This window comes from Cyprinodon tularosa, unplaced genomic scaffold (genome assembly GCF_016077235.1).
Source record: "Cyprinodon tularosa strain WSP-4 unplaced genomic scaffold, ASM1607723v1 ctg80, whole genome shotgun sequence".
Lineage (NCBI taxonomy): Eukaryota > Metazoa > Chordata > Actinopteri > Cyprinodontiformes > Cyprinodontidae > Cyprinodon > Cyprinodon tularosa.
In genome coordinates this window covers 1,416,700-1,431,074 of record NW_024039563.1, presented here as the reverse complement: position 1 = coordinate 1,431,074, position 14,375 = coordinate 1,416,700, and the positions used below count along the sequence as shown (strand labels likewise).

At 38.5% G+C, this 14,375-nt stretch overlaps 2 protein-coding genes across 3 annotated transcripts; both read right to left on the bottom strand.

Annotated features, from left to right (window-relative positions):
• Positions 1–689: 689 nt before the first annotated feature.
• Positions 690–8,190, bottom strand: tdh2 (L-threonine dehydrogenase 2). Of its 2 annotated transcripts, none has more exons than XM_038271554.1 (9): positions 7,856–8,183; positions 7,552–7,758; positions 6,285–6,327; positions 6,136–6,206; positions 5,889–6,038; positions 5,622–5,794; positions 4,444–4,534; positions 4,083–4,352; positions 690–1,478 (listed from the first exon to the last, which is right to left on the bottom strand). In XM_038271554.1, the coding sequence occupies exons 2-9, from the start codon at positions 7,742–7,744 to the stop codon at positions 1,333–1,335; spliced, it is 1,137 nt and encodes a 378-aa protein (XP_038127482.1). In that variant the 5' UTR covers positions 7,745–7,758; positions 7,856–8,183; the 3' UTR covers positions 690–1,332. The 2 variants fall into 2 exon arrangements, with proteins under 2 accessions (XP_038127482.1, XP_038127481.1); XM_038271553.1 differs by lacking the exon at positions 690–1,478 and adding an exon at positions 3,516–3,669 and having other exon boundaries at positions 4,040–4,352; positions 7,856–8,190.
• A 2,527-nt stretch (positions 8,191–10,717) lies between these two features.
• On the bottom strand, positions 10,718–14,348 carry LOC119774209 (myotubularin-related protein 9-like). The gene is made up of 5 exons (XM_038271616.1): positions 14,275–14,348; positions 13,038–13,179; positions 11,507–11,727; positions 11,269–11,420; positions 10,718–10,942 (listed from the first exon to the last, which is right to left on the bottom strand). Exons 1-5 carry the CDS (start codon positions 14,346–14,348, stop codon positions 10,842–10,844), a joined length of 690 nt encoding a protein of 229 aa, XP_038127544.1. The 3' UTR covers positions 10,718–10,841.
• Positions 14,349–14,375: the final 27 nt, after the last annotated feature.

The following is a 14,375-nucleotide window of genomic DNA, read 5'->3' as shown; positions in this document are numbered from 1 at the left end:
ACTTTTCTTTATTAGTTAAAAAAAATATATAGAACCACAAACCCATCATCCCAGCTCTGAATGAATGTGCTAACAGGGTAATTTTGTTGAAAATTGTTTGTTAAGCACGGCCTATGAACCTTGTCAGAGCTGGAGGAAATAATAATCGGCCTAAAAGCAAAGTATGAGAACATGAAAAATTATTCATGGTAAATCTCTAAAGTAAATAGGAGGGTTGAGCTTATGAAATATAGTTAACCAAAAAAAAAAAAAAAAAAAAATAGATTTTCAGACATTTCTGAGTTGGTGCCTGTGGAAAAGGATTAGGGCCATTGAAAAAAAAAGAAAAAATGTATTTATATCTGAATTTAATTAAATAATTCCTCAGGTTCAAGTCAAAATTCTGAGATTGAAGTCAGAACTCTGGCCATAGGTCAGAATTCATTAGCCTTTTTTTTTTTTTTTTTGAGTGACCCTAATCCTATTCTGTATGTCCCTTTTCAAATATCTATCAATTTTCTCCCACACTTGTTTTTGGTGCAATTTTATCTCATTGATTCTGAAAAATAATTTAGAATTATAATTGGAGATTATAATTAATAATCCATCATTTTAATCAAAAGCAAATTGTAATGACAAAAAAACACTATATTTATTTTGCCGTTATTTATATTTAACTGTGTAGCATCATTATCTTTTTCTATGGATAGAGTAAAACACTACTTCGGCTGAATAATATTTTTATTGTTCTTGAACACCATATTTTCATTCACTATCAGAAATAATAGTTATTCAAACCCAGTTCTGTCTAAGAAAATCAAATAATCTCCTGTCAAAGATTCTACATCGAGGGTCTATTCATTTTTATTATTAATATCATGAAAGAGTGAACAGAGAGACATAATGAACATTGTGGTAAATACAGTCCAGAGTTAGATGAGCAGCCATTCCAGAAGATTCTGGTTTAAACAATGGTTTGGTTACTCTGAAGGCTGCAGCTGGTCCATACACTGTAACACAAAGGGTGATGTAGTGCTGCATGGAAAGATCAATGGCGCTAAAGCAAAGTATGAGAATGTGAAGAATTGATAGTAATGGTTACTTTCTCATATGTAAAGTGAAGCTTATGACGTTACACAAAACAAATATGATAAAAAGCTTAAACAGTGCATGATTTCCTGAAGCAGACTGAGACATTTCTGTTTCCACTGTAAATTGTAAGGCTCTGACTGGGAGCTACTGATAAAAGACAGATGCTGTGTCAAAGGGAAGTAAGAGCAAGCATATGGGTAAATGCAGGCTGAAGAAATGCAGTGGTGTAAAATTTGTCTCTCTGCTGCTGAAAAGGCAGTGCTAGCTGACTGGAAATCCCTCTCTGGTCCTCTTGTCTCTAACGGAGCACAGCATATCTGTCACCATCTCATCGAGCCCAAAGGCTGGAGCCCAGCCCCAATCCCTCCTGGCGTTGGAGTCATCAAATCTTACAGGCCAGCTGTCTGCTGCAAAGTAACACAAATGCATCATCAGGTGTATGCTACAATAGTGGGAGTTTAAAAGCAATTAAAATGTTTATTTCTGAATAGAAGAATATGAGGGTTAAATTAAATTAAAAGGTAATTAAACTGGTAATCTGGCTGGTCCTAATTTCAGCGTGTGAGGGCCGGTCCTCCTTAAATCATACAGGCCCTAAGACTTACTCTCCGGCCGAAGCACCTACCTGTGACAGTAAATAACTCAAGGGCCTCATGAAGTAATACAATGTTAACTAATAAAATGATGCATGCAGTATAAATCACCCTTCCTTGTCATGCACATCCTTGATGTTGGCATATGGTGTAATTTTCTATTTCTATTTCTACAAACTGTAAAATCCTTGCAACAAAATAAATTATAATAAAACTAAAATGCTTTCTTTAAACCAAACTACGATGTTCCTCTTATATTTGGTGAATTTATGTTAGAATATTTTGCAAAAATATGCTGCGGTGCATGATGGGGTTTTGCATCTAAAGGCTAACGTTTCCTGTATTACGTGCATTGTTGCCAGGTTGGGATGTTTCCCAATCTGGCAGTTTAGGATGGCCGTCTATGGGTGAAAAATGCTTTTCTTTCGATTTATGTCCTAAGAGATCAGTAGACTTTGGTTCAAATTGGGCGACATTTCGTTTATCAAGGCGGTTTATGAACATTATGAACAGGTTGAGTCCATAAGTGGAAAAATGCCAGGGTCGAAAATCGTTTCCAGTCCGAGCCTGCAAAGAGTGGTACCATAAATAAATTAATCATCCAGCTTTATTACTATTATCTCATAAAAATAACCTGTGTTGTAATATTGGTACCATTTACTTTAGACAGAACCTTTGCAGTTCCTTTCCATAGAAAGTATTATTCACCCAGTGGTTCTACCAGTAGGTGTGTCACTTCTTCAGAGAAGCATTAAAACTGCTACTGTATTTTTGCCATTGAACTTTTTGCTTAAAAAAAAAAAGAAATACACCCGTCTAAGTGCACTTATTCATTTACAGCTTTGTCTCTTTCCTGGATGAAGCCGTTATCTGGCTTTTATTAACTTTGAATATTTTTTTTGTTTTTCTTTCCACACAAACTACTCCTGATTCTGTTTTTTTTTCTCTCTTTGGCTGCATCTCATTTTCTATAGTATAGAGATACTGGCTGAGTTTCTGGTGCCATTAATTTTGAGAAACATCTTTGTTTTTTTTTCGCACATAAAATAACCCTATCCCACTGATTTCATATGTAGTGGTGTTACTTTCCTTGACAGAGAACAGAAGGTTTCAATGCTCCCGTTAACTCTATATAAAATGTTCTATGTGTGGTTTTGTCAAGCTGCAGTAAAGAGGGTTGAACAGAGCAATCGCTAAAATTAACTCTATATACCCTCTTTTTTATCTTCAACAAAGATGGTTACTGCTGACCCAGTTCTTTTGTTTCTGTTTCATTTTCCTGTCTTCATAACTTTAACTTGTTGAAAGCAGAAAACCAATTACACTGTGTTCAGTTCCTCCCCACTGTCACCACATGCTTCCTCACCAGGGACTGCTGCAAAGTCTACAAGGCTTCCTTACATTGATAACTTTATTTCAAACTGATCATGTATTACCGACTAAACCTGAATCAACACAATTGGATTGTTGTAGAATATTGAATGGAATTGGATTTTAAATGTTTGCAAAGAAACTGGTTCTGATTGGTTTGTAAAGTGCCTGTACAGTGGATGACATTTGTCATGAATTTGTGAATATAGAGAGACTAAAGTGAATTACATTGACATGACATGTTGAGGATAGGCTAGTTAAGCATTTTTAACACTTGTTTTTAAAGCCCTTCATGGTCTCACTCCGCTATATTTACTGAGATATTAAATATAGCGCTCTGGTCTGTGATCGTTCCTTTGAGTTTACCGCACCTAAAGTGTAGAACAATCTGCCCCTCGGTCTGCAGGTTCTCACTGATCTGCACCTTTTTAAGTCCAGATTAAAGACTCTTTTTTTTAAACTGGCTTTTAATACTTAAGCCACATTGTTTTATGCTTATGATTTTGGTATGATTTTTTTTTTTTTTTGCAATGTTTTTATCTTTCTGTGAAGCACTTTGGTCTTCCTGGTGTTGTTGTAAAGTGCTATATCAGTAAACTTTGATTCGATGTCTAAATGAGTTGTGCAATTCAAAACAGCATTTTCATCATTTGCACCTAAAGCATGGAATGAACTTCAAGCCACTTTAAATCTTGAAGTACTTCCATCCATAAATTCTTTTAAAGACCTGTTAAAATCATCATTCACTGACAGATGCAACTGTTTTTGATTGGATGCCTTGTTTGCTGTTTGCTTTTTGGTTGTATGTGTATGCCCAATCTTGTGTTGTGTTTACTTTTGCCTAGATGATATGTAGCTGTGGTTGTCTTGTCTCCTGTGGTTTTATGTTAATGTAACTTTTTAAGCCGCCTTCTTGGCCAGGACTCCCTGGAAGAAGAGTTACTTTAACTCAATGGGACTTTCCTGGTTAAATAAAGGTTAAATAAAATAAAAATAAAATAAAATATAAACAAAAATGTTCATGCAACACGTTTGCATAGGTCATACCAATTGTCTGGCGGACAGAGTCTGGATTGTAGGTGACCTTAAGGTTTGGGAGATGCTTGCGGATTTCTTGGGCCAACTCTTGTGGGGTAAAGCTCATGGCAGCTATGTTGTAAGTGCGCAAAGACAGCTGACACTCTGGAGTTTGCATAAACTCTATTGTGGCGCGATGGCAGTCAGAGATATGCATCATGGGAAGTCGGGTGTCAGGTCTCAAGTAGCACTCATGGTGACCTGTGCTGAGAGCATCGTGGAAGATCTGAACTGCATAATCTGGAACGACATAAGTCTTAAGATTTTAGTCAATCCTATCTATCTTATCACAATGGATTTACACCGAATGCCAGATGACTTTGACTTGTACCTGTTGTTCCTCCACCAAGAGGAGTGTTGACTGATATAACCCCAGGGTATCGCAGGCAGCGGAAGTCCAATCCATATTTATGATGGAGATACTTAAGAAAGAAATGATAAAGATTAGGTCATTTTTGTCATATTATGGCCAAAAATAATTATTTAACTGCAATTTATCTAATAGATTGACAAAAAGTAGAGCATGGGCTAATTAAGCATTTTGTAAAATCATGTTTTTACACTTATATTCTGTGTTCTGCCATCTTTTACTAATAACTCCGTAGAAACACCATCTGCTACAGTGCTAGGTGTTCAGAGATAAGTATGTCTCTGCCAGTTTTACTCGTCTAAAGACTTAAATTTTTGTCCTTTTGTCTTTGCCATTAGCTTAAGCTCAAGCAGACTGTGTGTAGAACGTCCGTGCACTGCAATTTTCATGTATCTCCAAAGATTTTCAAATGGATAAAATACTTGACTTTGTTTGGATCCTTCTAACACTTATGCACATGTTTTTTTTTATATTGAATATAAAATATTAAATTGCAGCTCAAAATTGATTTTCCTTGTTGTTCTGAAGAAAAACATACCTATAGTATGATGCTGCCACCACCGTGCTTCACTGCAGAGAGGTTGTATTTATATTAATGGGTAGTGATCAATGTCCTCCTCATATAGAATGTACATGCTTGCTGTGTTCCCTTCATGACTTTTCATAATAAAACTGACTTCCTTAGGTTTTTCTTTCACCATAAGCTTCCTTTCTGTTAATTCTTCATAAAGACTAAATTTGTGAATTGCACAACTAATATTTCTACTAGAGCTGTCAATCTTTGCAGCTCCACCAGAGTTTCTATTTACCTCAAGGTTCCTTCTCTGATTAATGCCCTCCTTCCTCTGCTCATCACTTTAAATGAATAAATAGGCTTTTAAATTTATCTGGTGGTATCCAATGAAAAGTAGATGACCAAAAAAAAAGCAGATTCAGATTTTTATTTGTAAAAAAAGACCCACCATCATGTTATTTTCCTTTACTCTCCCTATGATAATCTGCCATGCTCTATCGCATCATGTCCCAATAAAATACAGTGGTGTTTTTGATCATAAAGTGACAAAACAAAGAAAACTCAATGAGCATGAATACTTTTGTGAAGATTTCTTTCCATTTAAGTTTGCGTTTGCAAACTGTACCTCTCCCATCAGTTCCCCGTGCACTTTAGAGACTCCATAGATGGTTCTCGGACGCTGGACACAGAGATCAGGGGCAGGGTCCCGTGGAGAAGAAGGACCGAATGCTCCAATAGTGCTAGGGACGAAGAGGCGAAGGCAGTTCTCCAGGGCCAGGTCCAGGACATTGTGTAGACCTGGAAAGGCAATAGAAACTCAGATATGGGCTGCTTGAAACCTTCACCAGACTTAAAAAAATAATACATTCTAACGTTGGATACCAAAACTGACCTGTGATGTTTATCTTTCGGGCTAAAGCCACATTTGCCTCACCCACAGCACTAAGCAAGGCGCTGTAGTGGACCAGCCAAGTAATGCGGTTGTTTACTATCAGCTCTCTGAGGCGCTTGTAGTCCAGCACATCGGCATTCACAAACGGGCCTAAAAGAGAAATAATTAAGAATAAAAAATGGAAATGGAGAAACCTTTTAGAGATTAAAATGTTTCAGATGGTAGTACCTAAACAGCCTTTCCTCACCACTGGCATAAACATGCGATGGGGGCTTCTTGATGTCTGACAAGATTACGCTCTCCGGTCCATACTGGCTCCTGGGAATTATCAAAGTTACAAGATAGTTCCAGTTTCAAATACTTTAATGTTTATGTCAGGAGTTTGCCGGAACTCACCTCAGCATCTCAGCTAGACCCACACCCAACTGCCCCAAACCACCTGCACACAGAGACATGTGACTAAAAAAATAATGTAGATATATTCTTACATCACTAAAGGTTTGGCTCGAATTTCATGTAGAAAACACACAAGAACGGTAGACAAAAAGGGTTTTTGTTTGTGCCAAGGCTTTATTCCAGAACAAACGTCACCCAAGGCTATTATTCTATTTCCTTTCATCTCCCAAACACTGTCTGTTCTCACTCTATTGTGTTTAGTCAAAATGGGGGTCCTGTAGCAAGTGCAGGTTGAAAAACAAAGTGCACGTGTCTCTTGTAATTCTCTGTTGTGGACAAATGCTCACCAAAGCTTCTTTCCTTAAACTATCAAATTTTTCACATTTTATTGCATCTTTTTATAAATGATCTGAGGAATTTTTCCTATTACTTTGCTCACAAGATGCCCATCACCAAAGCACAGCAGAGTCAAAAGTACACACATTTGTTACTTAAGTAGAAGTATAGATACTGCAGTTTAAAAACACTCTGGTAAAAGTTGAAGTATCAACTTGACCTCTTTACCCAAGTAAAAGTGAAAAACTATGTGCTCCAAAAACTACTTAAAGTATAAAAGTATAAATTAACCTTTAAAAAACAGCCAGATGCCACTATATGAAATAAAAGCTCAATTTTACGACTATTTCGAAGAATTCTTTGAGATAGGGCCAAGGTTGAGGGAGGTCTTGTTGGTCTCCATCTCTCGATACGCTCTCGCCTGTGTCCAACCTTTCAGACATTTCAACATCTTTTTCTGAATTCGACATTGTAGCATGGCATAGACAATTCATGTTTACAGTTTGAAGAACACCTGCTTGCTTCTGATGATTTCCTTTAACTAACTAATGAGTGTTTGCATTCTATGACTCATCCAATCACGCTAGTTTTCACTAGATGTAGATGGAGCCAATGATCTGCATTGGATGGAGCACATGACGTGAAATAAATATTTATAAACATTAAACCGAAGCCAAGCGTAACGAGTAACGTTTGTTTTAAAAATGTAAGGAATAGAAAGTACAGATACTTGTGTGAAAATGTAATGAGTAGAAGTCATAAGTAGGAAGAAAAATAAGTAGTGGAGTAAAGTATAGATACCTAACAAGTGCACTTAAGTACAGTAACCAAGTATTTGTACTTCGTTACTTGACTGCTCTGCCAAAGCACTCACAAAAAGTGACCATAGATCATTTTAAGCAGACATTTTAAGGCTGGAATTAGGCTTCACCTGTGATGAGTACACGTGGACTTTCCTGATGAGTATCAGTGCTTAAGGACTCCTGACTGTTCCATCTACTCATCCTCCTAGGCCAAGAATTGAAGCTGCGACTGGTTTGATGCTGCGTCCTGCTGAGGCAGCCTCGGCACAGCACACCCAGCATCGCAGCAGCTGGCATACACACCTGAACCCCAGGCTGCATATCCACTATCCGGCCTTAGAAAAGTTAAAATACCACACTGATTAAATACATTACAAGGAAAATTATATTTGTGTTTCTTTAACATCAAAAGAAACAAAAGACATAAATTACCTTTTCGCTGGAAAACTCAGAAAGCCTAGAAAGATGACTGTTGATCCAAGGTGGGCTGATGTAACTCAGAATATCAACAACAATTCTTCAAAAAAAAAATTGCAGTACTGCATTTGTTTAGCCCCCAAATCACATTCTCAAAACTCTCAGTAACCATTGGTTAAAAATGCATGTGTAGAGAGACATGCTGGCCGACTTGGTTCTGCTTCACCTTTGTGTAAATCACAGTGGTCTGTCCCTCCTGACTGAGCTGGACAACAGTCTCCATCCTGCAAAGCTCCATCAGGCCAAACATGCTGACATGCTGTGCACAGGGATTTGCATTGTGAAGACTGTTTAGCTGAGCTTAACAGGACTGAGGGGTGTGTCAGTTGTATATCCTTCCACTGTACATAACGTGTGGTTACATACTCCCTTTTAAACACCTCTGTAATTGTTAGTCAGGAGAAGAAGGCTGGCTATGGTTCATTCAGTAAAACAACTCATATCTACAGCAAGTATAAGTGTTTGATCTCCATTCTTGACCATTATTTGACAACCAGAGGCTTTTCTAGAACATTGTTTTATTGTAGATCAATATAATTGATTTTAAACTATGTATGGTTGTGTTGGTTGCCTTTGAAGGTTCAGTTCTGAGTCCTTCAGTACTCTCAGATCTTGGACCTCATCTGTATTCTTTAGGTGTAATAACTGAAGCTGCATAACTTTTCTTCAGTTTCAATCAGCACATTCATGCTTTGATTTCCTCAATACATTTATTCAAGCCTTGAATGGGTTTATAGTAATTTGGTGACATTATAATCTGTGTAATCTGTGTATAAACTGTGAGTTGTCTGCATAGATATGGAAATTTATTTTGTAGTTTCATAAAAAACTGTCAGGATTTGGTGTTTGATTGAGGACCCAAATGCAGAGGCAAGTACAGGTAGGCAGAGGTGAATTTAGGTGGGTTTAATAAGGTTCACATGAACTGAGGCAGGAATAAAAAATCCAACAAAAATAACAAACGAACCAGAACCAAGGAGACATCAGGGGAAAACCAAACTCAAGGAACCAGGGAGAGACGAGGTAGGCAGACAGACGTTAGACGAGGATCCAGCAAACAGGAAATGAAGAGGGAGGGCTTTTAAAGGGGACAGAGACAAAGAGAGGGCGAACGAGGGGATTGAAAACAGGTGAGGGCAGATCAGAAAACAGAGCAAGGGAAAGAGGACACAAGAGGGCAGCAGAGGACAACAAATGGAAAACTAAGACTGTGACAAATACGAGTTTGGGGTAACGTGTAGATATTAAATAGGAGGGACCATACGATATATAGTTACCTACTGACACAAAACACTCCTTGTCCTTTAAGTAGGAGTCAAACCAGTCTAGTGTTTAACCAAAAAGGCTAACCCAGTTTTCCAGGCACTCAAGGCACTCAAATCAAGCAATCAACACTGTGGTTCTTCCATTCTGCTTTTTTACAATGTCATCAAACACCTTAAGGGGAGTGTGTGCCTAGCGGTTAGGGCATACAGCTTGGAATCCTGAGGTTATGAGTTTGAGGCCCACTCCCACAGACTGCCACACTGGGTCTCTAAGAAAGACCCTTAACCCCACACTGCTCCCTGGGCACCCCACAATATCAGCCCACTGCTCCCCAAGAAGATGCTGAGGTAAATTTCTCCATTTTGTGGCATTTTGTCTGAATCAGTTCATAAAAAAAAGACTGTAAGTTACATCTACAGAGTTCTTTCTTTCTATATCTTAATATTAAAGCTGGAATCCACTTTTACCACATCTGCTCAGTTTTTCTGCCATTTTTTTAACACTTGACTGATTTTTTTTCTTCTCAGAATTGGAGCAATGGAATGGAAGATGTCTGACATGGAATTAAGGTTATTTACCAGGTCATGTACTGAGTTACAGAGCAAAGTGGAAATAGACGACTAAAGCTTTTAGTAGCACCGTCCCTAAAAATGGCATAAGAGATGGCCAATAATTGAAAGTGCTGCCTTAAAAAGATTTTTGGAAAGTGACTTTGAAACCATATAGTTTTAAAATGACTGTAAATCCTTATTTATAGCTAATACAATACAGAATTCATAGATCACACTATACAGGTCAATGGATGTTCAAGATGGGTTTAGCACCATCTGACATCTGCCCAAAAGGCTCAAGTAATAAAAATTAGATTTATGGACTACCTGTGTAAAGGTTCTTGTGTCCCGTATTTGAGGGTCTGCCCTCCCGGTGTCCCTGTACTCTGTAATGCCTTTAGACATTTGGCTTTCTGGTCTTCTCTGTGTCAGCCCTGAGATCTTTGGGGTGGGTCTGAGGCCCCTCACACCTACTATTGAGCATGTATTTCTGATGGAGTAATATAAACCTTATATACACAAGCACACTCATGGGTATACACCATTCAAGCATTGGCATCCAGATGTTCATGCATATATGGTTATGCCTAATTCTAAGATGCAGCTCCAATTATGTTTAGCTTTAAATAAGATTGTGAAAGTTCTGCTTTTGATGTTTATATGCATGGAGTTACTGGAAGTCCATAGAAGACTCCAACTTTTGTTTTGGATGCTGTGCTGTCTTTTTTTCTTCATTCTTATTTTTGTAGGTATGGCAGCAGACTTCTAGGAGTTATTCTATATTTCCTATGCTTTTTTCTCCTTGATTCTAGCTCCCTCCCGTTCTCCGGTTAGGGGAGGTTTTTCCCTCAATATTCTACTTATTAATAGAGTTTGGGTAAATAATAAAAGCAACTGATGTTAAATCAAAATCGGTGTATTTCAAATTGCCAGATTAACCATTTTCTGTTACTTTTGTTAAATTTCTAAAACAATCTAAAATCACAACAACATTCAGGTTTCTGTAAAATTCAGCTTTTATTACGTAAAAAAAAAAACTGTACATATAAACATAGAAGGAATATTTGAATATTTCTCTGTGAACAACTTAATTACAATAAAATTGTAATATCTTTGTAGAGGCATCACCTCTGAGTCGCCCTGGCCCATTCAATGACCATGGTTCTTATTTCTTCTTGAACTGCCTCAAGATGGCGCGCCTGCTGTGTCCACCTCAGGAAAAAGCCTGGGAATCAGATGAAAGTCATATCAGGGATCACTGTAATGTTCACATGTTGGAGTGCAATAACAGAAGTTTAAGAATGCATGCAATGGGGGTATGGCAGCCTAGTGGTTAGAGCATTGAGCTTGGAATCCTGAGGTTCTGAGTTTCAAGCTCCACTCCAACAGGCTGCCACTCTGGCTCTCTGAGCAAGACCCTTAACCCCTGATTGCTCCCTGGGAGCCCCACAATAGCAGTCCACTGCTCCCCAAGGGGATGGGTTAAATGCAGAGGTAAATTTCTCCAATGTGAGATCAATAAAGTTCAATTATAAGGAAATGGTAGCTTACCTCTCCATAGCTGTAGAGACTGAGGGTGAACTGAGGGCCAGATGGCCAGCTCTGTGGGCTCGTACAGAGGGTTTGAGTAGTAGTCTCTCTCTGATGGCCTCAGCAGGGCCCAGAACAAACAGTGAGTTCGGTCCTTCACTCCCAGGGCACACCTGAAAATGAGAATTAGTTTCAACGCACAGCACTGAGCTCTGCAATATAATTCTTACTGAGTAAAAACAACCACTATTGAACGAACCTTTCCTGGTCATTGTTACACAGAAATGTGCCGTAGTCTGAAGCATAGACCTCATTTGCCAGTCTAAGGAGCAGCGCCTCAGAGAAACCCAACGCTAGAGGGAACTGGCGCCAAAGCTGCCAAACACAGTCCAGCAGGAGCAGGAAGACTGGAGACTCATACTGCAGGCGAGCGTGGGAGTAGGCCGAATGGGCACACCTCTGCTGGAACGGGTGTCCTGCCTGCAAGAAAGACCATGCACTGCACTTAACATCAAATAGGTGAAAAAATGTAAAGGCCTCATATCTTTTATATTAAAATAGTTAACAAATAGCATTATGAAGTTCAAAGGAACAAAGAAACAGCTCAGAAATGAAGATAAAGCAATTTTCAGATTAGGAACAGATTTAAAACAATTTTCCAAACTTTGGATTTCATAAGGAGCTGTGTTTGTACTATCAACTGCAAATAGAAAAAGCTTCACACAACTTTGCATTAGCACTCACCTAAATGCATAAAAGCAATAATATTCATTACAAAAGCAGCAGTGCAGCTGCCATACCACACAGTGATGCAGAAGAAGAGCACGCCTTCCATCACACAGAGATCAAAGTTCCTCAGGACTGAGCTCCTGAGTCCAGCTCTCTACAGCCTCCTGAGGAAGTAGAGTTGCTGATGGTCTTTGCTAAAAACACAGGAAGTTTTGGCACTCCTGGTGAATTCACCTTTGCTCCCTACACTCTACTGCTCCATTCCATTGTCATCAAGAGCCACTGTCTACCCTGTGTTGATTTCAGCCTTGGTGAATTTAATAATAACGGAATTGTCCCAGATGGCCATCAGTTTGGTTAAGCTGTGCTTCGGCTGTGAGTTTAGCACTAAAGTGGTACATAAATCAGCTTCAAATCAATCACATTAAGTCTTAATCCCAGGAGCTGGAGAAGCTGCTGCAGCCACCATGACAGCAAACAGTTGATGAGGCTAAACAGAACAAAATACGAGATAATCCTAGAGGAAAACATGTTTGAGGCTGCAACATAAAACCAACGCTACAATAGAATGATCAAATTTCTGTTGCAGAATGGCCCAGTCAAAGTTCAGACTTAAAGTCAAAATAAAATCTGTAGCAACACTTATTGCTCAAAGACAGACAGTTTGAGCTTGAGCTGCATATTTTGCAAAGAAGAGGCGGTGAGAAGATGCGAAAAGCTGTAATCTTAGTGAAAGCTGGTCCTGAAGTATTACTCATGGGCACAACAAAATCCCTTTGCAAAAAGTTAAAAGCTAAATAATGTTCTGTCCTCTGCTGAGTTGTGCACATTTTGTTGTTATGTCACATAACATCCCAACAAAATATCACTTTGGGTGTAACGTCATAACATTTGAGTAATGTCCTGGAGTGTGCAAAGTTTAAATAGATACAATTTTCCTTTACAATTTCAAATCTGAATGATCTTAGTAAACTTTGTTAAATATATTCATAAAAATTGGGTCTTTTAAAGTATGATTTAAAAAACTCTTTTCTTGTATTCTAAACACAAAGAGACCCCACCTGTAGCCACTCCCTATCCAGGAGAGCCAGGAAACCCTCCAGCGTTCGGCAGCTTGGGTCCATGATGAGCTGGGCCAGAGTGCAGATGAGCAAAGTGCAGTCTGTCCCTTCATAGCCGTGGACCAGAGCTGAATGACCATCCCTGCATGAAACAATGGACATAATAAAGAAAAAAAAACTAATTTGCACTGATTCCTTGATGCAGCACGTTTTAGAAATTAAACTATAAAAACTATTTCTTAGATTAAAAAAATAATAATCTAAATGTGGAAATGTCAGATTTTACATATTTCTTGAATAGTATCAAACCCAGTCACCATTGAGACATTAAAACAGTATCCTATTTATACTTCTTCTGTTTTTGTTGTTTGATCCATTACCATATTAGCTATTCAGTTGATTAACTTAATTCTCTCATAATTCCACTAAAAGACTCAATAGCTAATAACCATAGGGGGTTTTAGCCTATTTTTGGGGGTGCTGAAGCAACCCTAATTTGAATCAAAGCATGTTCGGGTTCATCAGAAATAATAATAAATAAACCAAAACAAAATAAACAAGCCTGATGGAGCTCCTTAACTAAAATGTTGACCAACGCTTTGAGGAAAACGCTTCATTCAGGTGTTTTCTGAAATGTTCAGTCCAATTTCTCCACCTATTGAAGGTGTGTTGGTGAAATATCCATCAGTGAGGTTCTCTATTGTGTCTGAGACTGGTTTGTTTGATTATCTTTAAAACCACAACTCAATATTTTCATTTACTAAATCATTAGTTTCTTGTTATTTCAATTTACAATCTATTTTAAGATTTCTATTCCAAAGAGGGAGATGTGTACAAGGGGGAGCAGAGTAGCAAGGTGTGTTCAAAATAAAAAGGTAAGGAAAAACCATCTAAGAAATAGCAGCAGTTGTTAAACTTTCCTTCAGTAGATTATTTTACATATACACTATATTGCCAAAAGTATTTGCTCACCTGCCTTGACTCACATATGAGCTTAAGTGACATCCCGTTCCTAATCCATAGGGTTCAATATGACGTCGGTCCACCCTTTGCAGCTAGAACAGCTTCAACTCTTCTGGGAAGGCTGTCCACAAGGTTTAGGAGTGTGTTTATGGGAATTTTTGACCATTCTTCCAGAAGCGCATTTGTGAGGTCGCACACTGATGTTGGACGAGAAGGCCTGGCTCTCAGTCTCCGCTCTAATTCATCCCAAAGGTGTTCTATCGGCTCCACACACTCTGCCAGCAGGCCAGCTGTAGACAGAGCAGTCTGGACGTGAGACAGCCACTTTGAATCCAGATGTTCATGCATATATGGTTATGCCTAATTCTAAGATGC

Coding starts and splice junctions, on each gene's coding strand:
- tdh2 (XM_038271553.1), bottom strand. CDS start 7,744: ATGCAGCCTGGGGTTCAGGTGTGTATGCCAGCTGCTGCGATGCTGGGT. Junction 6,039..6,135: donor ATCGCATGTTTATGCCAGTG/GTGAGGAAAGGC, acceptor TTTCTCTTTTAG/GCCCGTTTGTGAATGCCGAT. Junction 4,353..4,443: donor TCTTGGTGGAGGAACAACAG/GTACAAGTCAAA, acceptor ATGTCGTTCCAG/ATTATGCAGTTCAGATCTTC.
- LOC119774209 (XM_038271616.1), bottom strand. CDS start 14,348: ATGCATGAACATCTGGATTCAAAGTGGCTGTCTCACGTCCAGACTGCT. Junction 11,728..13,037: donor TGGATAGGGAGTGGCTACAG/GTGGGGTCTCTT, acceptor TCTTTCTTGCAG/GCAGGACACCCGTTCCAGCA. Junction 11,421..11,506: donor TGTAACAATGACCAGGAAAG/GTTCGTTCAATA, acceptor TCTCATTTTCAG/GTGTGCCCTGGGAGTGAAGG.